Source organism: Narcine bancroftii, chromosome 2 (genome assembly GCF_036971445.1).
Source record: "Narcine bancroftii isolate sNarBan1 chromosome 2, sNarBan1.hap1, whole genome shotgun sequence".
NCBI classification, from domain to species: Eukaryota; Metazoa; Chordata; class Chondrichthyes; order Torpediniformes; family Narcinidae; genus Narcine; species Narcine bancroftii.
Window position 1 is genome coordinate 170,032,773 of NC_091470.1, and position 23,690 is coordinate 170,056,462.

Genomic DNA, 23,690 nt, shown 5'->3' on the forward strand with positions numbered 1-23,690 from the left:
CAGTCCTGAAATGATCCTCCGAACTCTGTGGCTGTTGCAATGATTTTTTATAGATAATTGATGTTTTCTTAAAATTTGTTGATTGCTGTTTATGTTGTGATTGTAACTATGTGCGGTGTCCTCAATCAGACAACTTTGAAGCGTCACAATTTAAAATTGAGTGACTATTTTTCCTGTCAGGAAATGGCACTGCTTAAAGAAGTACGACCATTTCAGATCATCCCACCCCAGTTGGTGCAGCGTCTGAAGCCACACATTCCAGTCCGCTTGGTAATTAATCAGATTGAATTAGTGGAGCGTTTACTGAAGGAGTTGGGCACGGAGGATAGTGGCTTCACCACAGACAATGTCATGAAGGTAAGTGAAATCCCGTAGCATCAACTAAAACCTCTGGTTAACCTTCCTGTAAAATTAAATACAAAAAACAAAGGGGTAACATCTCATTAAAAGTGTGCATATTTTCTCCCTTTCTTACTTTCAAACCAGTCTTGTAAGGGCAAAGAGTTGGATATTAAAAATCTTGCATAATGGTCTGAATATATTAATTGTAATATATTACACAAGTAATAGAACACATTCAGAAAATTGCTGTCAATTTAAAACAGTAATGCACCTTATAAATAAGTTAATGCATTAACTTGTAGTCATTTGTCTGCATATATGAAAATATAATTGGTTTCCTATTAATACTTTTGAATAGTTCATTTTCAAGGATGATCCTTTTAGGTCTTTTCTATGATCCTGTAGGCTTAACGGAGAGTTTTTCATTCCGTACCAAAATTTTGACCTATTACTGACCAAATATTTAAATGCAGTCTTCAGCAGTTATTAGGGCTTACATATCGAATGATTTTTTTAATGGGGAAGTTGCATCTTCCTTTTTGGTGGATCAAAATGGAGAACAGCTGATCTGTAATTTGATAAATCAATCCATGCCAAGAGAAGTAACAATTTGTGTTTCTAACCATTTCACTTGAAAAGTTGTCAATTTGAAATCAGAACAGTTTAATCTTAGTTGTATTCTGGGGGTGGGGGGGGGGGGGGGATGGGGTTCAATCATATTATTGCTTTCTGTAGCAACTTGTGAAGTGACTTGCAGACTTTCCAAGATCTCAGGCCTTTACAATTGACCCAGGTATGTCTGTCTTTGGCGGGGGTGGGACAGTGCCACATAAATTCAACTTTTGAAACTGTTATCCACAATGTACAAGTTGCTTTTAAAATCAGCAATTTACAGTGAATCCAAATTAGAACTTTACAAAGTTGTTCGAGCAGATTTTTTAATCCAAATTTTGGAACTTGTGTAGTTCAGCAGAGATCTTGGGTTTTTGGTGCCATTGTTATTTAAGCTGTTAGTTGCATATTTTGCCCCTTTTCTGGTGAGCTCCTTGTGAAATTCGTAGGGCTGTGTGATTTTGGACAGATTGGAAAACCGAGTTTAGAACCTCCTAGTAAAAGCAAAGCTCTGTTCCTATTCAAGCCAATAAGCATAGTTGTCTACCAGAAAGAAGGTGTTTTTAGCTTCAATATCTTGAATTGATGAGTTAATATTAAAAATGATAAAGGCAATATTTTTAAAACTTGTTCCAAATTGAACGATTCTGGTTGTCACAGATGTGAAAGGTGATCTGGATATTCTTGGGATAGGACTTCAGGATAACTTGGTTTGGAGTAACTTGTAGTTGATGACCTTGCTCTCTCCATCTGCAAGAAGGCTGTGGCTTTTTATCCAAGAAAAGTGTCTGGGAGATGGCAGGAGAAATGTTTCTGCCTTTTTTGGGATTCTGAAAGATTTCGTGTTTACGCTTCAAGTTGGAGTATGTATTAAAATATTGGATATTTAATAGAAGAAAGACTGTAGAATACTGAACATATTCTAGCTATCTCTGTTTTAGATTTTGTTCTGTTGCAGCCTGAATTATAAAACCTTGACTGGAATTACTGGAATAATTCAAAAGTATCCTGTCCCTTATGATTTTTTTTTAGTGTCATAATTTTTCTTTGCATCTAAACAGCTAATAACCCTGAGAAGGAATTGCAGTGGGAGGAAGGGGGTGGTTGGTAAAAGATTTAAAACTATCAAATTTTTCAAAAATTCGAGGCCAGATCAATTTTAGTACCTAAGTGTCATTTGAGAGAAAGCCAGCAAGAATTGCAACATTGTTGGTGCAAGAGTTATATTTGAGGTCATGTGCTGAGATTCCAGTCACCACTGGCAAACTAAATAATACTGATGGGGAGTTTGGCCTTGACTTGTATTTCTCACATCCAAATGAAAAGGGAATCTAGTGCTTACATAAGTGACATGCTTTTAGAAAATATTCATGGAGAACCAAAAACCTATACTCGTCTTGAATTGATGTAAGCAGTGAAAACCTCAGAAGTGTATTCCAGAACTTTGGAAGGATTATTCAAATATGGATTGGACATTCTCACAGGGAAGGGGGCAAATGGCACTTGAGGTTTTTGTATCTTGTGCATTTAAATCTATTTTTTTGAGATCTTAATTCATAGAATGTTATGTCAATGAAACAGGAAATTCATCCTATCTGTATGAAAAACTTAATTCATACTTTTTATGCGCTCTAATACTGTTAAGCAACCGTCTATTTATTTAAGTGAATTGCTCAAACAAAATGCAGGGCTAATACGTGCAAAGAATTTGGTTAAAAAGGTGACTGTTACACAAAGAAAATCTGGTCTTTTTTCTGTAGTCTCCAGCGTCTCTTACTCACTTTCATGGGATGCTTTCTTTGATGCATCTGCCTGGAAGCATCTCAGCTTGGATTAAGAACTGCTCTCGTCAAGTCTGCAAGAAACTGCAGTGAGTTGTGAATGCAGTTCAGACCATCGCAAACCAATCTCTTCTCCATTGACTCCACTCCACTTATACTAGTCATTCTCAGCCTTTTTTTTTTAGCCATGGCTAACTTTGCTCAAAGTTTATGGTTCTCCTTCCCTGTGAAGCAGTCAAATTTAGTATGCTTCTTCCATACTTCTCTCCAAACAACTACATAAATGTTCTTTGGCCCCCGGTGGGGGTGGGTGGCGTATGGCCCCAGTTGAGAATGGCTGATCTGCACTTCCTATTGCCTTGAGAACCTTGCAAGGATATGATGAGACTCGTTATACCCAGTTCATACTCTTTTTCCACCTCCTGTCTGGCAGAAAATGCAGAAGTTTCAAAACACCATTGGATAAAAGGACAGTTTCTTCCCTGTTTGTGGATTCTGGATGGATCTCTCATTAATAAAACTTGATCGCTTGATCTCACAAACCTACTTCATCACATCCCATGTACTTTTAACAGTACTTTCTGACACTATTTTGCTCTTTTTAAATTTTTTTCTGCATCTTGGTACAGTTTTCAATTCAAAGCTAGTCCAATGGTTTATTTCCTTGAAAGCTGCACGCTGATCTGTTAGTATGCAGCATTGGTCTGAGGATGGTTAAAGTGATCATGAAAATGCAGTGCCGTACGAGTTCCTTTCACTATAATAACTAGTCATTTTATTGCCCCAAAATTACTTCAAAATTGACAGTTATGTGCATTTTCGTGTCTACCATGATAGGCTGCAGTTGAGCAAGGAGTCCTGAACCTCTGGCAAAAGCTCAGCTCAATCTGTAAAGAAGGATGGCAGCTACAGATAATATATACTTACAACTGAGGATTTTCTGATAACTGCCATCCATTCAGTGAATTTTTGGACCATTAAACAGCAAGCAAAATTTCTCCAAGGAATTAGGAAGGTGATTTTTAGGAAATCTGTGAAATTGTATCAATGATGACACCAGAATAAGTTACATCTGCAGTGCACTGTAATTTCACACTTGGCGAGTAAAGAATACTGCAGGAAAATCCTGACTAATTTATCAGAACTGGCTAATTAATGAGGTTGATTTTGATTGCCAAGGAGTGAGATTCTTGAATGCAGCAATATGATGGTTTAAGTTACTGGGCTACAGTTCAAAATCAGAATTTATTGTAGCATCATAAAATAATTTTTTTTAAAGTACAGTGTCTGTGATTCATTGATTATTCGGGAATCTGATGGCAGCAGGGAAGACACTGTCCTTGTGCCACAGAGTGCTCATCTTCAGAGTCCTGTACCTCTCTTCTGATGGTAGCAGACCGAAGAGGGCATGGTGTGGGTGGTGAGTTCCTTGAGGATAGAGGCTGCTTCTTAAGATATTGCCTCTTGTAGATGTCTTCGATGGAATAAAGACTGGAGCCTGTGATGTCACAGGCCGAGTTCACAATCCTCTGGAGTTTTTTTTGTTGTCCTGAGCGTTGGCATCTCCTTATCAGACAGTGATGAAATCAGCCAGAATACTCTCCACAATACACCGGTCGAAGTTTTCAAGAGTCTTCCATGTAATATTGTATCACCTCAGACACCTCCCAAGTATAGCTGCTGGAGAGCTGCCATCTTGATTGTATCGACATGGAAGCTGCAGGCCAGATCCTCAGAGATGTTGACACCCAGGAGTTTGAAGTTATTGATCCTCTCCGCTGCTGACCCCTTGATGAGGTCGAGTTTGTGTTCTCTTGACTTCCTCTTGAAGTCCACAATTAGCTTCTTGGTTTTGCTAACATTGATTGCAAGGTTGTTGGTGTGACATCCTTCAAGTACCTGATACCTCTCCCTCCTGTATGCTTCCTCAGTGCCAACTGTGATTCTGCTGACAGACATGGTGTCATCGGCAAATGTGTAGATAGAATTGGAATTGAGCCTAGCCACACAGTCATGGGTGAATAGTGAGTAGACCAGGGGGCTAAGCTCACAGTCATGGGTTAATAGTGAGTAGACCAGGGGGCTAAGCTCACAGTCATGGGTGAATAGTGAGTAGACCAGGGGGCTAAGCTCACAGTCATGGCTGAATAGTGAGTAGACCAGGGGGCTAAGCTCACAGTCATGGGTGAATAGTGAGTAGACCAGGGGGCTAAGCTCACAGTCATGGCTGAATAGTGAGTAGACCAGGGGGCTAAGCTCACAGTCATGGGTGAATAGTGAGTAGACCAGGGGGCTAAGCTCACAGTCATGGGTGAATAGTGAGTAGACCAGGGGGCTAAGCTCACAGACATGGGTGAATAGTGAGTAGACCAGGGGGCTAAGCTCACAGTCATGGGTGAATAGTGTGTAGACCAGGGGGCTAAGCTCACAGTCATGGGTGAATAGTGAGTAGACCAGGGGGCTAAGCTCACAGACATGGGTGAATAATGAAGTAGACCAGGGGGCTAAGCTCACAGACATTGGTGTATAGTGAGTAGACCAGAGGGCTAAGCTCACAGTCATGGGTGAATAGTGAGTAGACCAGAGGGCTAAGCTCACAGTCATGGGTGAATAGTGAGTAGACCAGAGGGCTAAGCACAGATCCTTGAGGTGTCCCTCTGCTCTTCTTGGCATTGAGATTATTGATGCCTTTTTGAAGGAGGTGGGAACCTCCGACTGCAGAAGTGAGAAATGAAAAATGTCCGTGCACACTCTGGCTGATTGGTTGGCACAGATTTTCATTACTTTGCCAGTTACGCTGTCAGGGCCTAACACCTTGTGAGAGTTCACCCTCTTGTATGAGACAGATATCACAAGGTCCTCATCCTTTGTAGGGATTCTCATAGGCATTATTTTCAAAGCAGGCATAGGTGTTCAGCTCATCGGGCTTAAGGAATTGATCAATAAAATTCTTCGTTTTATCATGCCACGTAAGAATTAAATAATTAATGAAAACTAGAATTTTTAAAAGTTGCTCTTGACAGTAAGGGTAATGTTTTAACTACTGGGCAATCGTGAATTACATTGTTTAAAAATTAATATATTGGGAATTAAGTCTGCTTTGTCCTTGTCCAATTTGGCTACTTCATGACTGCAAGATCCCATTGAAATTGACTCAAATCTGTTTGAAATGGCTCAGTAACCTCATCAGTTCTGGAAGATGTCAGAGATAGACGTGCATTCCAGTAGCAGCTGCATGTCTTGAAAGCGGGCATGAATAAAATTAAGAGGTGAGCAGTACAGTTTCTGATATTTTTGACAACAAAAGGTTCCTGGTGTTGCTAAAACTGCATATAACTTTTTTGGTAAAGAATGGAGTAACAGGGGGATGTGGCAAGATGGCATAGAAGAAAGAAGTATGTTCCACCTTTCCCCAGCTGGATTATTAAATACCTGACTTTAAAGAGTACAAAAGTGGTTAAAAATAATATTTATAGTTTTTTGAATAACAGTGATCCATCATGGCTACTAATGTGAAGAAATCTAAAACTCAACTTCAGAAGAAATTATCATATAAAAGTATAGACAATCTGAGGCCGACCTGCACAGCTGAATCCACAGAGTCGTTGTTGGGAGTCTCCAAACCTCAGAGGACTCCTGCCCGTTCAAGTTTGACCTCTGCACCGATCCTGCAGTTGCAAGATGGCGCCGGCACTTTGGTGAGTTCGGTCATAGCCGACCGATAAAGGGGCCTGTGAGCCCGCAACATTGCTGGGTGGCCCGGAGATGCGCAGTGTAGCGTTGGAGGATGCCCCTGCACAGCCGGTGGTTCTGCCGGGCATGCGCGGAGCATCCTGGATCCGGGACGTTTTGGAAAAAGTGTGGGCTGGGTGTCCAAACCCGCAGCCGCACAGTCAGAGGACCTATGGTGACTGAAGAGAAACCTTGTTGGAATTTGCCCAGGAGGAGGAGGAGTCTGTACTTACAGAAGGTAGACCTCAAAAAGTGGCTATGGAATCTGGATTGGACTCAGTGTTCATGTTTTGGAAGGGATTGGTTTTCAAATGGATAATATGTCAAAACAAATGTCAACTCAAATAACCCAAGGATTTATGGATGTGAAAATAAAAATGAATACTTTGTGTGAAGAAATGTCAACTATGAAACAAGAAATGACTAGTTAAGAGTGATATTAACAGATGTATAAAATCTGTTGATATTGTACAAGATAATTTTTTAAAAATTGAAACAGCTTTTTCTGAATGTCAAAATCAAGTGGAAAGCAATAAAGAAAAAATGGAAAAAGTGGAAAGTTCTTTTGTAGTTTGGGGGATTCAAAGAAGGGATTTATCAAAATCAAAGCCGGAGAAATAATGTGAAAATAGTTGTCTTCCAGAGGACTTTGAAGGTTCTGATCCAATAAAAAAAATTTAAACATTGGATCCCAGAGGTATTGGGTAAAGAGTTTTTTTCTGAAGGTTTGGAACTGGATCGGGCCTATAGAACATTGAGGAAAAAAAAACACTTCCTGGACAAACACTTTAATTCAATGTTTGAAGTATCAAGATAAAGAAATGATTTTACGAATGGTTGTACAGAAAGCGTGGCAGAGTCAATCCCCATTGATGATTCAAATTAATAGTTTTTTTTAATGCCGATTTGAGTCAAGAGGTTATTAGAAGACGACGGGAATTTAATTCGGCTAAAGGTGTCTTATGGTGAAAGGGCTATAAGTTTGCTTTTCGTTATCCTGTGATTTTGAAGGTTTTTTATGGAAATTTTCAATCTCAATTTTTTGAGAACAATCACGATGCCTTGTGGGTTTGGAAAGAATGGAAAGAAAGAAGAGCTGACACAAAGTCTTCTTGACATTGAAGATCAGGAACAATCATTGGGCTTGGAAAACATTGGGTTGAATATATTTACTATACTTGATTGTTCTTAATTAAATAATGAATATGTATCTGGCGGGGGGGGGGGGGGTAGATTACACTGAAAGCTTTGACTGTCATCTACCACTAGTGGGTTTACCACACCCAGATTTTTAGGGTATTACTACCTTTTGGGTGGTTTTTAATTTTTGGGTTTTTAAAAAATATATATTTTGTTTATTGAGGGGTGAGATTTTTTTTCTGGTGTTTTTGAAGAATTATAAAGGGGAGCATTATTTTATAGAGTAAATATATTAGTAGTTAGTAAAAATGTCTACTTTGAATTTTGCAACTTTTAATGTTCAGGGATTAAATCATCTAATTAAGCGAAAGAGGGTATTGGCTTATATTAAAAAAAATGAAAATTGATATTGCCTTTTTACAAGAAACACATTTGACCGAAAAGGAACATTTGAAATTGAAAAGAGATTGGGTTGGACATGTGTTTTTTTCTTCTTTTAATTCTAAGGCAAGAGGGATGCGATTTTGATTCATAAAAATTTATCATTTGAATTGGAATCTTCAGAAGGTAGATTTTTACGGGTGAATTGTAAAATCTTGGCTGAATCTTGGACTTTGCTTATGCACCTAATATAGATGATGAGCGGTCTGTTTCAGAAGCTATTTTATTGTTAACTCAAGCTAATGAAAATATTTTAGTTGGGGGAGATTTTAATTGTGATTTGGAATCTTTATCGGATAGAAACCCGAAGAGTATAAGGAAATCAAAGACAGGAATACAGATCAAAGCGTTGATGAAAGATTAAAAATCTGGTAGATATTTGGAGAAAGGTTAATCATACAGAGAAAGATTTTTCTTTTTATTCATCACGACATGATTCGTTTTCTAGGACTGATTTTTTTTGGTATCAGCATACCTACAGGGTAGAGTATCGCAAGCTGAATATAAAAGTAGAGTTCTATCTGACCATTCATTATTATTTTTTTCATGTGAAAGTTCAGAAGTGGTACGTTCATCATATAGATGGAGGTTTAATGCAATGTTATTGAAAAAAAACAGAGTTTGTTATTTTTGTTAAAGAGCATATCTCTTTATTCTTGACTGAGAATATTAATTCTGTGGATAGTCATTTTGTAGTATTTGAGGGGGCAGGTTATTAGTTACTCTACGAAAATTAAGAAACAATTTAGGGCAGAAAGTTTAATGTTGGAAAATCAGATTGCTGAGTTAGAGAAAGATTTTCAGAAGGAAGACAAAAAAACTGCATTAGCAAAATTGAAATTACGTTATAATACTTTACAAACATCAGCTTGAGCTGATCGAACTAAATAGAACTAAACAATGTTATGAGTTGGGAGAAAGAGCTCATAAGGTACTTGCTTGGCAATCGAAAGTTGAACAGGCATCTTGGACTATTAATGCTGTTAAAAAGTATTTAATAATTACCTATAAACCTCAGGAAATTAATGACCAGTTTTATTCAATATATCAAAAATTATATACTTCTGAGGGGAAGTGAGATAATAGTTCTATTGGATCTTATTTATCTAAATTGAGGTTACCGGTGTTAGATGAGAAAGATATCCAGGAATTGGAATCTCTGTTTATAGATTTTGAAATTAAGGATCTATTCAGGAAATGCCAAATGGAAAGTCCCTAGGGCACGATGGAATTCCTGTGGAATTTTATAACTTTTTTTATGATTTATCTAGTGTATTTGGAGATGTGTTAAAACAAGTTACTGAAGAACAGAAGTTGCCGGAATCTTGTTCAAGTGTTTTAATAACTGTTATTCCAAAAAAAAGATAGAGATCCATTAAAGATGTCTTCATATAGACCTATTTCTTTATTAAATGTAGATTATAAAATTATAGCCAAGGTACTAGCTAATAGACTTGCTACGTACTTACCTAAGTTGATACATACTGATCAAACAGGTTTTATTAAGAATAGAAATGCATCTGATAATATTCTTCGATTAATTACTTTGGTCAATGAATACCGAAAGCAGCCTAACCATCCTATGGTGGTTGCACTAGATCAGAAAAGGCTTTTGATAGGGTTGAGTGGGATTTTTTATTTAAGGTGTTAGAAAAGTTTGAATAAGGCCCTTTTTTTATTGGTTGGGTTAAAGCCTTGTATATGAACCTGATTGCTAGGGTGGTGACAAATGGTCAGATTTCTTTCCTATTTAGGTTGACTCGTTCAACTCAGCAGGGCTGCCCATTGTCACCTGCCTTATTTGTGTTGGCTATTGAACCATTAGCTCAGATTATTGGGCAAAATTATGAAATTAGAGGGATTAAGGCTATGAATGAAGAATATAAGATTAATTTATTTGCAGATGATGTATTGATCTATTGATGGAACCGGAACGGTCATTGAAGCAGTTACAAGAATATTTGTTGAAATTTGGAGAATTGTCAGGATATAAAGTTAATTGGGATAAAAGCGAAATTTTACCAGTTGGAATAGGAGATTATTCAGAATTTTAAATTATTACAAAATTAAAGTGGACAAATAAAATTAAATATTTAGGTGTGTTTGTAGATGTTAATTATCAGTCATTATATCAGTTAAATTATGTGCCTATATTAAAATGGATTAAAGAAGATTTGATTAAGTGGAAAGATCTTCCATTAACTTTGTTTGGAAAGGTCAATTGTATTAAAATGAATATTGTTGCTCAAATTCAATATTTATTTCAGTCAATACCTTGTTTACTTTCAAAAGGTATTTTTGAAATAAGGTAGTGTGGGAGTTTTTATGGAAAGGTAAATTTGCTCGAGTGGCATTGTATAAACTTATGTGGAAATATGCGTTAGATGGACATCAGTTACCACATTTTCAAAATTATTATGAAGCGGCCCAGTTGAAGTTTATTAGCAGGTTGATGGACTTAGATTATCCTCCTAGCTGGGCTAAAGTGGAAATGGCGTGTATTTCTGAGGGTGAGATACATGAATTTATATTTCGTTGGAACTTGAATTTGCTACAGGAATATAATATGCCAGTATTGAAACATTTGTTAAAGATCTGGATTTTTAAAGAATAGGGTTTTGGGATCAAAAGATAAATTATCAATTTTAACTCCATTGTATTATTATCAGCTTATTCCTTTTTCACTGTTTAATAATTATTTAATGTGTTGGGATTTTAAGGGTATAAAGACAATACAGGATGTTTTGAAGAGGGACAATTTCTTTTAATCAGCTGAGAGAAAGATTTGATATATCTGTAAATTCTTTGTTTGTGTATTACCAACTTAGAGCCTTGGTAAAGGATAATTATGGTAGACAAATGAATTTACCCACTTTGTCGAGATTTGAGTCTTTGATTTCCTCTGTACCAAAGAAGGGTTATATTTCTGTTATGTACAATTTGTTACAAATAATATGGATAAACTGTATTGGGGAAAATCTAAACTTAAATGGGAGAGTGATTTAGTGTTTATTTTTCCCGAAGATAATTGGACAGATATGTGTCAGGACAATGTAATTAAATTGACAAATGCAAGATATGTAATGGTTAATTATAATTTTTTACATCAACTGGAGAAACTGAAAAAATATGGGTTTAGTAATTCAGATTTATGTTTTAGATGTGATTCATGTATTGGAACTTTTCTAAATGCTGTTTGGATTTGTGTTAAAGTTCAACCATTTTGGCAAGGAATTAAAGTAGTTTTGGAAAAATTGTATAAAACATTACCATTAGATCCAACGATTTTTTTTTTGTTGGGTAATTTGATTTCGTTGAGGGGATTAGGTTTGGATAAAATTCAAATTGCTTTTGTACATTTGGTGTTATCAGTAGCGCGTAAATGTGTTGCGAGTACTTGGAAAGACAATACAGAGATTAATATACTATGTTGGAATAATGAATTGAAAGCTTGTATATTTACATGATACTTATACTTAACATGATAATTATTCCCTTTTTGTTAGCAAATGGTCTCCGTATTTGAAATATATGCATTTAGATATACTTTGAATTGTTCGCAACATTATAATTTTTTTATATATATCATTTATATTTTTGGCCCCCCTTAAGGGAGCTGGCTGAAGGGGTGGGAGGGTGGGTTTGGGATTTATCTTGTAAAATCAATTTTTGATGATTATTGGATTGTATGTTATTTTTTTTATCTTTAAATAAAGTTTGACACAAAAAGAATGGAGTAACCAGCACAACAGTGGTTATCATAGTACTCTAGTTCCAATAAAGTATTTAAGAATTAAGTAAGGGCAAGAAACATACAGTATCTGCTAAAGATATATGGAAGAGGATTCAGTCACCTTCCTTTCAAGTTCATTATGTTGATTGAGGGAAAAAATGATGTGGCACTGCTGGTTCAACATTTCTGGATATGTTTTCTTTCAGTTAAATACCCATGGTATCTGATAACCTGTGGGGATTGGTAGATGACAGATAAGTGAATTTTCTGGTTGCTTGAGATTGGGTGATTGGCAAACTACTAGCAAGGCGTGCCAATTTTAAAATTCCCTTTTTTTTTAAATTTACTAATTTTCTGCAGTTTTTTTTTACCTCTTGCCTGAATTCTGTATAATGGGTTTCACTGTACAAATTTGGGTTGTGAATAAGTTCTCCATCTTCTGTAAGTTTGCAGCAGAAGCTTTGGAACACTCGGCATCAGAAGTTCGTGATGCAGCTGTGCGGATTATCTTTGACATGTATCGTCAACGAAAGAGTGCAATTCTGCATTATCTTCCACCTGAGGATGCAAATATTCGCAAGAATGTACTATACAAATCACTTTTTGACGGGTTTGCCAAAATTGATGGGAGGCCAACAGAAGCTGAACAACGAGTAAGTTTCAGTGGTGGTTGAAGTGCGCTGCGTTCAACTTTTCACACTTCCCGGTTCACAATGTCTAGCTCTTCAAGTAATTTTGGATTATTTCTCCTTTTAAACCGCTTGTCGGTGTGCATTTTTTTGGGGGGGTAATCATAAAATGGAAAAAAATCCAATTCCAAAGGTTAATTTTATTTCATATACCAGAGAAATGAACATGACATTTTGAAAGGAAGTCTCAAGAGTTCATTGAAAGCAAGTTGAAAGTAGCACACCTGGCATATTGGGTTCACTTTCTTGTAAGAAAGGGAAAAGGTGCAAGGAATTACTGAAAGCTACGTGAGAAATGATTACTCATACAGATAAAAATATATTTAAAAAAAAAATGATTTATTCATTCACGTGTTTCTGCTAGGCGCATAAAAAGGCAGCTGTGGAAGAGGCAGAGCGGCGGAAGAGGGAAGAGATAAGAGTTCTTCAAGAGCAACTTGCGGCATTGAGAGAAATGCAGGCTGAAGTCCAGGCTGAGAAGGTAAATAAATCCGACTTAACGGTGCAATGTACAATAGTCCAAAATAACAAATTAATGTGAGAGGAACTGGGTGAGAGGCTAATTGGATGGCTCAACTGATGGAATGATGAACTAAAGCTTTTGTGTTGGGTTCTGGAACCCTACACCTGGCCAAGGAGGTTAAACAATGGTTGTCTTCAGAACCAATATCTGAGGTGACAGTAGTGGAGAAGGAAATAATTTTTCTGTTTGGCTCAGCTGCTGATCATTAACTTTTGGTACGTTTTCCATTGAGTGTGTCCTGATTACGTACAATTTTTCCATAATATCGAATGATGAGCTCTAATCTCGTTCTGAATTAGTGGTCCCTACTTGAAATAATGTCTGCTTTGTTTTCTTTCCATGGATGCTGTCCGACCTGCTGAGTCCCTCTACAATGTTTGCTCACTAGTTTTTCTTCTGAAAAATTACAAATCTGTCTTTTGCTAATTTATATTTGGAGTTCTGTTTGAAATACTTGTTATTTTTCAGCCATCCTCCTTTCACATTTGTGGGTGGGGAGAAACTTGCACTCCCCTTGCAGTGCTATTTGCTTTCTTTGAATCTAATCTGCTGGCCTTGTCTAGTGGCTTGGCTCTCCATGATTTTTGCCTTTGTCTCGCACATTGGTTCTGCATTTGACATTTTTTTTACTGTGCGAGGTTTATAAATTGAGATAAACAGAATAGAACATTATTTTGAATGCCTCCTATAATTCTGGCCTAGTGCAATGGGATTGATTTCTGTTTGATCTCTTCAAAGTATGCCTTTAATAAGTTGAAAAGCTTAGCTTTAGACTATTGTTTTACCCTAATATTGACTGCACCGTTGACTAATAATGAATTGCCATCAAATAGTACATTAATAAGGTGTTGTAGTCCCTAATATAACTGATCTTCTGGAATTGTATTCATTTGAAATTTTATATAAATATGCAAAAGAAGCAGACAAATTTAACAAGCATCAGGCAAGAGAAGTACTGTATATTATTCCCTTGACTATTTAGGGGCTTTCTTTGAAATTTTAATTCCATGAGGACATGACAAATCTCGAGAGCTTGAATAATCGAGCAGTTAAGTTGAAATGTGCCTGCTGGTATTAATACAAATGTTTGCACAAAGTCAACAAAAATGATGGACTGTTGGCATTTTTGTAGTTGAAAGGAAGAAAAGTCTCCAGTGTTTTTACAGCGCAAATGGCCTTTTCATTAATAATATGCAGATTTGTCAGGCTTGTACTGTTAAACTGCTGACTGTAACTGCAGTGACACCTTCCATCCTTGTTTCTTTGCTTCTTTAAACTGGTTCTTTTTACTCATCAAACTTATTCCCGTTCGTTGGCTGCTCTTGTTTTTTTTCATTTTACTCTTGTATTTTTTGCTTTGCTTTGATGTCCACTGTCAATTCCCAGCAGTACATTGGTCTTTATGGCAGCTTGATCCATTCATTTGGCCTCACAAATTGGCTCTTCCAGTAAATCTGTTATAGTTTTGTTGCTGTATTGTGCTTCCCCGTCATAGTCGTACAGCATAGAACATGAAACCTTGTGAGTATTTTCAGTAAAGAGCGTGAGGAACTCCCTTCCATTGAACGGTACTTTTAATGTAGCTAGTTTAGATGTTTTTGTTAAATTGTGCAGCAATTTATTTGGCACTGCAGCTGTGTGTTAAACATTGATTCTTTCAGTAATTCATGTTGTGAGGAAAGTAATGGCTTAAAATTCATTTTTTCAGGGGAAAGATATCGAAAACAGCAAACGTTCAAAAACAGGTTTGTGTAGATATATTTCTATAATCTATGCACATGTAAAGAAAAGTACGTGATAGGCTTATTGCTTTTCAGTAATAGTATTAGCACTCCATTCAGCTCCCATTCAATGGTCATGACTCATCTTTTCAAATGCCTTTTGCTAGTAATTCATTAAATAAAGGGTTAATTTTTTAAACATTGTTAAACATTTGTTCAAAATGCTTGCAGCCACATCAACTCTCGCCCTCTTGTCCAACTCCCTTGCTGTTTGTTAGCCCCATCTCAGCATTTCACTGCTGACTCACTCCTTCTGAATGGGAGGAAGATAGGGCAAGAAATTTGGCAAATTAAGTCGGAGTATTGCAACTCCTCTGCCCTTCTCCTGTGTTGCTCCCCTCTCTCACTCTCATTCTGTCAATACATTGGGATAAGAGGTGGTGATGTAGCAGAACTCCATTGTGTTCTGCGACACTTCATTCTCAGCTCTATGGACAGATGAAACATGAACATTTCACCATGGTGAAAATGCAGAGGATTTGCATACTTCGTGTTTTTTTTTCAAATTTAACAGAGATTCATGGATTGCAGAAGCATAAAAAATCAATTTATTTTATTCGTCGTGAAATTGCGATGGAATATATCGATTTACTTCTGATTCTTGTTAGTATAATACAGATCCTAAAAATAGAACATAAACACTGAAGTAAATGTGAGTCCACGCAAACATTCAGAAAGAATATGCTGTGATCTGAGGCAATCCAAATACTTTATATATGTATGAATTTTCCAATAGATTTCGGTATCACCTATTAAAGTGAGGCTAAAATAATGAACAAAATTAATATTTGAAATTGGGCACTGCAAATTGTGTAAGAAAGGGACCAGAAAAGAAGAAATAGAACAGGAAGATACTGATCGATTCTTGTGTCATTTCAGCAATATCTTGGTAATTTTTATTTGTGACTTTAAAATGCCTGCTTCTTTCTAGAACATGGGACAAAACTTCCTGCCTCACAACCAGAAATAAGAGTTGAACCATCCACAGTTGCTGAGTATTTGGAGAAGTAAGTCCACGTTTAACAAGCATGTCTAAAATTTGTATCAACCAAATTCCATTGCTCAATCACTTTGAATTGTTCATCCTGATTGAACAAAGTTGGCACGATTGAAAGTTGTGCAAGATTTGGTCAGAAGCACTTTCGTGACTATAATTTGAATGAGTGGAATTTGAGGGGCAGTTGCGAGAAACTTAATATTCACAGTCATTCACAAAATCATAAAGAATAGTCAGGCTTAACCAGATTTTCATTCCAAGATTTCAAACTGCTGTCTTAGAGAGTGGATCTTTTTACCGCTGTAGTGAAAACATTTAGGTACAAGAATTCAGAAGCTTGTTTTGTTATCAGCACAATTGCAAGGCTGTGTGTTATCAGCTGAATATATGAGTAGAACTTTGATCATTCATTGTTATAAATAACATGTACAGGCTCAGAGAGGATTAATAATACATATAGATGGAGATTTAATTCTTTGTTGTTCAAAAAATGTAGAATTTTGTAATTTTATGAGATCAAATGCAGCTATTTTTAGAAATATAGATTCAGTTAATATTAAATTTGTTTTATGGGATGCTTTAAAAGCATATTTGAGGGGATAAATTATTAGTTTTACGACTAAAATTAAGAAATAATATGTAGCTGAAGTCAATAAATTAGAGAAGGAGATAGAGATTTTAGTAAAAGATTTACAGCAATGGAAGTTAAGAAATATGTTTGATATGAAATTACGGAATAATTAATTACAAATAAGTTTGAGAAGTTATTACAGAGAACTAAACAAAGATATGAATTAAGGGAAAGAGCTCATAAGGTTTAGCTTGGCAATTAAAAACGGAACAAGTTTCAAGAACAATAAATGCTATTAGGAAAGATTCAATGATTATATTAATATAAACCTCAAGAGATTAATGATGTGTTTAGGGAATTTTATGGAATTATATACATCTGAAGTTGAGGAAGATGAAGCTAAAATTGATAAGTTTATATTTGACCTTGATTTACCTTCTTTGAGTAGTATGGATATTAAAGATTTAGATGCTCCTTTTACTTCTAGAGAGGTAATAGATGCATTGCAGTCTATGCCAAATGGGAAGTCTCCAGTTGATGATGGCTTTACTTCTGAATTTTATAAAAAAATTTCAGGGCTTACTAATTCCATTATTTATGGAAGTATTTAAACAGGTGACTGAGGTTCATTCTTTTACGGATTCTTTTTCTCAGGCAATTATTACAGTTATTCTTAAGAAAGATCGAGATCCGTTGAAAGCTGGGTCTTGTAGACCAATTTTGTTGTTGAATGTTGACTATAAGGTTGTAGTGAAGGTTTTAGCTAATAGATTGGTAAATATTTACAGATTCAATTCATTTGGATCAGGCTGGATTTATTAAAAATTGTTATTTGGAAGTCAATATTGTGAAATTAATTTCTTTGATTAATAGTTCTCGGGAGGAATCCAACCTACCAAATGGATGCGGAGAAGGCTTTTGATAGAGTTGAGTGGAGTTTGTTTGTTTAAAATTTTGGAGATATTTAAATTTGGTCCAATATTTATTGGTTGGATTAAGGCTTTATATAAAAATCCTATTGCAGGAGTTGTGACAAATGGACAGTTATCTTTACCCTTTATGTTGAATAGATCAACTAGACAAGGATGTCCTTTGTTGCCAGCTCTCTTTGCGTTAGTTATTGAACGTTTGGCTCGGATGATTAAGCAAGATGGTAATATTAAAGATAAATCTGATGAATTTAAAATTAATTTGTTTGCGGATGATGCTTTGATATATTTAACAGAATGACAGACTTCGTTGAAGCAGTTGCGTTATAGATTGGAACAGTATGGCAAAATATCAGGCTATAAAATTAATTGGGGGAAAAAAGTGAAATTATGTCATTAACGGCAATGGATTATTCTCCTTGTAAACATATTGTTAAATTTAGATGGTCAGATCAAATTAACTATAGAGGTGCTAAGGAAGATAGTAATTATAGTCATTTAAATGAATTATTTACCGTTACTTTCTAAAATTAAAGATGATCTGAATTGATGGAAAGATTTACCAATTACATTAACAGGAGTAGTTAATTGTATTAAAATGAATATTTTTCCTAGGATTCAGTATCTATTTCAATCTATTGTAAGATTCCCAAAAAATGTTTTAAGGATTTGAACTCTATGGTGAGAACATTTTTTATGGAAGGATAAAATGGCAAGAGTATCTTTACAAAAATTAACTTGGAAATATGAATTAGGTGGTTTACAACTTCTGAATTTTCAAAATTATTATGATACGGCACAGTTGAGATTTATTAGTAGAATGTTTGATTTGGAAAAATCATTGATATGAGCTAATATTGAATTATTTCAAATTGGTGAGAAGAGGATGGATTAGTTTATTTATAGATGGAACTCTTTAAGTTATTGAGTAATTATAATTTACCTATTTTAAAACATTTAATTGAAGTTGTAGTTACGCAAGGGAAGATTTCAGGAAAAAACTCCTTTGTATCAAAATAAGCTTTTTCCCTTTATGCTTAATAATCAACTTTTGAAGTTATGGGATCAAAAGGGTATTAAATTTGTACAAAATTGTTATAAAGCGGGTTATTTTATTTCTCTTCAAAGAATGAAAGAAATATGATACATCTTCAAATACTCTTTTTTATTATCAAATTAAAGCTTTATTAATGGATAATTTTGAACATACTTTATGGTTACCTAGGCAAATTAAGTTTGAAATTTTACTTACAGAGGGTGGTAAGAAGGGATTTATATCTGTGATGATTTTTTTTATTACAGAATAAGATGCCTACGTTGGATATATATAAATCTAGGTTGAAATGGGAAAAGGATTATTCATCAAGATGATTGGATGAATTTATGTAGGGATAGTATGACTAAAATTATAAATGTTAGGTATTGGTTAGTTTGTTATAATTTTATTCATCAATTATATTTAACTCTGAAAAGATTAAGGAAATATTTAATTTCTTCAGATTTATATTTTCGATGTCAGAAGGAAGTAGGTTCTTTTTTTTTTACATTCTTCTTCGTTATGTGAAACATAACATTCCTCTATTTTGGAATAGAGGAATTTTTAGAAGTTATTTTGAAAGTGAAACTTTCATTAGATCCTTTTGTATTTTTGTTGGTTAATATTAAGAGGTTGAGTTTAGAATTAAAATTAAATAGATTTCAAATTGCATTTTTTGAGACTAGCATTAGCTGTAGTTAAAAAATGTTTAGCAATTACTTGGAAAGTTGAGACTGATGTGGAATTTTTGTATCCCATTGGAGAAAATAACATATCTTTTTTATTGTAAAACTTGGAGCCTTTATTTGAATTATATGGGTTTGAGTTTCTAAATCCCCCGGCCGCACAGTGGTGGAGTTTCTCTAATCTATGGTAATTATTTAATGAAATTTGTTAAGGTTAATCTCCTCCTTTTCTTTCTTTTGGGGATAGGTTGGTGGGGTTGGGTGGGTTGTTGGGAGTTAGTTTGTATAATATACCACGTATGTAGGTTTTTCTAAGTTATCTAATAATCGTATATGATTTTTGAATGTATGTATCATGGTTTCAATAAATAAAATATTTTTTAAAAAGAGTTCAAAAGCTGATGTGGGGCATTCTGGCTGTTTGTCCACCACTAATTAATATCCTGAAGTCAGTTTACAACACATTGTGGGGAAATCAAAGTCATATTTTCGATTGTACTTTTATTCTTTCAGCTGAAGCTATTGCTAGGCTGTTAAATTAAATGAGGACTCCCTGATTTGAGTGAGTGCTTTACAAGCAAAGTAGAAATGGATGCATTATTTTATCGAATGTTTCATACATATTTTTGTGCATTACTTAACTACAGTGCACTGGGAGTCACATGTCAAATAATTTGACTGAATTGTTTATTGTCACATACAGATATAAAGTGGAAAAAAAACTTTGTTTAATCATGCCATTCTGGCAGCTCATAAAAAGTCAACAGGCTCCATCCCATTTTGGATACACAAAAAAAAGTTTGCAGAAAATGGTCACAAGATTCATGACCATGTTAATGTTTAACATTAACTTAATAGGCCAATCACTTTAAACATTTAAAACAAAATTAACTGCATTCTCGAAGGGAATCCTGCACAACTCCTGTCCTGTCATAGTCCTGTAACTATCCTGGATTCAGCCAAGTTAAGGCATTAGCCCTTTATTGAGAAAAGCCCAAGTCTCTATTTGGAGAGTCAGCCACTCTCCACAATACATCGATGGCTCCTTTGTGGAGAGCACAAAGTTCCTTGGTGCGCATATAATGTATGACCTATCCTGGATCAACTGCTCATTAGTCAGGAAGGCACAGCAACACATGCTTTTTTAAGGAGGTTGAGGAGGACAAGACCCCCATCTTGACATCATTTTACAAGAACACAATTAGAGAGTGTCCTATCTGGCTACATCATTGTATAGGACAGTAGTTACAAAGCATCTGGCCTGAAGTCAATACAAAAGGTCATCAAAACAGCCAAGAAGTTCATTGGGGACTCCCTTTCCTATGTGGACATTCACAGAGAGCGTTGCTTATAAAGAATTATTGAGAACCCTTTCCATCCACCATACATCTTTGACCCTCTACCATCATGAAGGAGGTTTGAGAGCATCAAGAACAGGACGGCCTGGCAGTGAAGTAGCATCTTCCTGCAGGCTCTGAGACTGATGAACAGTATTGTCTCAGTAAATGATTCCTATATTTTTTTGTGTGTTTATTGTGTATCACCATGGTCCAGTGAAAAGCTTTTCCATTTGGTTGTGTATGTACAGTCAGATAATAAACTTCAAATATAAGACAAGAGGTATTTAATTTTCTTGAACTAATTTCATGTTTTAAGATTTGTGTATGGTCAGAATAAGGTCATGTGAGCAGCTAGTATTGGCTTTGAAGTACACAATGTAACATCAGACACTGTTGTTAATTATTTATATCTATTTATTTTGGCCTTTTCAACTCCATGTCAGCTCAATCATTTCCTTTCCGCTGCCTTGACACTTCAATTATTGTCTCCGTTTCAAGATAAATTAGTCCAGTATCAATTGCTCTCTGATGTAATACCCAAATTATTGCTATTCAAGTACCAGATTGATAGTATGATCAGTTAACCACCCCACCATCCAAGTAATAATCCATCTGAAATAATTTCTGTTCATTTGGAAAATGAGCAGCTTTTATCACTGAAATCAATTGCAAAATGCTTCATCTTTGCAATAGCAACTTGAAGGAAAGAAGCTGAAAGTCAAAATGTTTTCTGGAGTTAAAAACATTTCAGGCTTGTAGGAACAGTATGTAATGTTCCATCTGGGCATCCAACCAGATGGCATCAGTGTTGACCTCCAATTTCCTTTAAACTTTCCCACCTCCCCTCCCCCAACCAAGTCTCTCTCTTATCCTTCTGTCTCCTCCAGCCCTTCACACCCTTCCTTCTCCATTAAGAGAGCGACCTTCTTCCCCTATCACCTCAGCTTCTTTTTTTAATCTTTAACCCTCTCACCTATATGCTCCTGTGACTAACCTGTTGACCTGTGCTCCTCCCTGTTCCTTTCTCCCTCCCACCAGCCCCCCCCCCCCCCACCCCCGAACCTATCTTTTTATTCAGGCATCAGCCTGCTTTTCACTTGTATGTTGGTTAAAGGCCCAGGCCTAAAACGTTGATTGCACATCTTTGCTATGTAAGGAATACTGGTTGACTTGCTGAGTTTCTCCAGCAGTTTTCTGTATTGACTAGCTATCATTTACCTAAACTATTAGGTCTCATTAATAATAATTATTTCCCAAATTCAGCTGGGCTTTCTCTAACTTGGTTAATTTTATTCAAAACTGCTTTACATCTCGATTGATAGTTCATCTGTGTGGCTCCTTTTTTTTAAAATTTGTGGCATGTCAGAGAAATTCCTGGAGCAATGTCAGTTGAATTTAACATGAGCCCATGTAGCCAGTTACAATTATCTTGGTACCAAGGCATTGAGCTTCAGATGTGTCGGCAGTGGGAATTAAAGGTTGGGAGGATTTAATGGCCCTCTTTTGAACCCCAGCTTAATTACTGGGCTGATATCAGATGTGCCAAATAAAGCCTGGGTTTGATATGGGGTCAGGATAAATAGTGTAGATAAATTGTTGTATTACTTATCTACTGCTCTTTCTTAGTGATGTACTACATTACTGTTGCTCTTTCTTAATTCTAGAGCAGTAGTTCTCACACACATAACACTTTAAGCCATGGGTGCTCTGCGATTAATAAGGGATTACTTAAGGTGGTAGGTGGATGGAAAGAAAAAGTTTGAAACCCACTTTTTAATCGTATATAATTGACTCATAATGTGCATGGTTTCATAACTCTAAAGGAAATGAGCCAATCACAGTTTTTCTCAAGCAAAATATTTCAGTAACAATTGGGTCTCAATCTTCCCTTCCCACCTACATACCACCTTAAACAATCCCTTACTAATCACAGAGATCTGGTGGCACAGGGATTACTTAAAGTGGTATGCAGCAGAGCCCACCTCATTGACAAAAGACAAAGGAGGAAAAACCCAACACCTAACCCCAACCAACCAATTTTCCCCTGCAACCGCTGCAACCGCGTCTGCCTGTCCCGCATCCGACTTGTCAGCCACAAACGAGCCTGCAGCTGACGTGGACATTACCCCTCCATAAATCTTCGTCCGCGAAGCCAAGCCAAAGAGAATGTGAGTGGAAAGAAAAAGGTTGAGAACCACTGTTCTAGAGCATACCATCTCAAGGTTTAACCCCTTGCTTTCCATTGTTAATCCAAGCATATTCATTTGCAGCCCTGCTTAAATCAGCTACCTTGTTTGTTTGTTCCAGGAGAGCTACATGATGAGATTGCTGTCTAACTTCAGTTCTCTGCCCCATTCCCCTGCTGACATGTCTGTCTGTGGTCTTCTGCACTGCCAGACTGAGACCACCCACAAATTGGAGGAAAAAATACCTTGTATTCTGTTTTGAGTGCTCTCCAACTGGATGGCATGAACATTGATTTCTCTGGTTTCCATTAAGCCACTCCCTCCTCCTTAACCATAGCTCTGTCTCTCTTCCCTTTTCCCCTCTGTCTCTTTTACCTCAGCTCTGCAGCCACAGCCAATGCCCCCTTTCCCATATCATTTCTAACCTTTTCTCTCTCATGACCTCTTCTTTATCCAATTATTATCTTTTGTCTGTTGCTCTGTACTCCTCCTTCTGCCATTTATTTTATGCATGGGCTACCTGCTTCTTCCCATAGCTTGAAGAAAGGCTCAGGCCCCAAACATCGGTGACATATACCCTGCGAGTCCTGAAGAGTTTGTAACAGCACTGATTTACCACAGCTTACAAACACTCACTCATTTCTTTTAGCACACCATGAAGTTGATGTTCTTTTTTATTCACTCGGCACAACATTTCATTCTTCAAGTCCCCAAACACCACCGAGCTAAACTCATCTGACCTTCTCATTGGCTCACTACCACCTGGGTGATCCTGACATTGTATCAGCTATCTTGTTTGTTCCTCCTGACGAAAGTAAAAACATGACCATGGCAACCACCACTCCTCCCCCCTCAGCCTCCAAGCCATGCAAGGATGCATGTCCCACTACATAATGGTCTGGAGGGCTGACAGTTCAGCCCCACCTTGTCCGATAGTGCAAGGCAGGCGATGCATGGTCAGACTGGCAAGGGTGCAACTTGTCCTCTGACCCTGGCTCAGATGCAGAACATGGACCGTTGATATATGCTGGTTTCAGCTTGCCAATGGAAACTGTCACCTTTTCCATTCCTGTCGATCACTAAAGTCTTTGAATGGTGTTGTAAGACCTGAAAAGGACCAGGCTGAGGTGGATTGAGAACATCATTGTACTGGAAAAAGAAGAATTTGTGG

At 36.4% G+C, this 23,690-nt stretch overlaps 1 protein-coding gene across 8 annotated transcripts in view; it reads left to right on the forward strand.

Moving 5' to 3' along the window:
• The window catches only part of cep104 (centrosomal protein 104), a 135,558-nt gene that overhangs the window by 65,725 nt on the left and 46,143 nt on the right, over nucleotides 1-23,690 (forward strand). For 7 of the 8 annotated variants that reach the window (XR_011351843.1, XM_069919057.1, XM_069919059.1 and 4 more), the window contains 5 exons: nucleotides 181-357; nucleotides 12,228-12,434; nucleotides 12,835-12,951; nucleotides 14,702-14,738; nucleotides 15,706-15,781. Coding sequence is in view for 7 of the 8 variants with exons in the window: in XM_069919057.1 (XP_069775158.1) it covers nucleotides 181-357; nucleotides 12,228-12,434; nucleotides 12,835-12,951; nucleotides 14,702-14,738; nucleotides 15,706-15,781 (614 nt within the window). In the remaining variant the exon portion in view is untranslated. Of the gene's footprint in view, nucleotides 1-180; nucleotides 358-12,227; nucleotides 12,435-12,834; nucleotides 12,952-14,701; nucleotides 14,739-15,705; nucleotides 15,782-18,573; nucleotides 18,701-23,690 lie in introns of those variants that run through there. The other variant, XM_069919061.1, reaches the window with a different exon arrangement.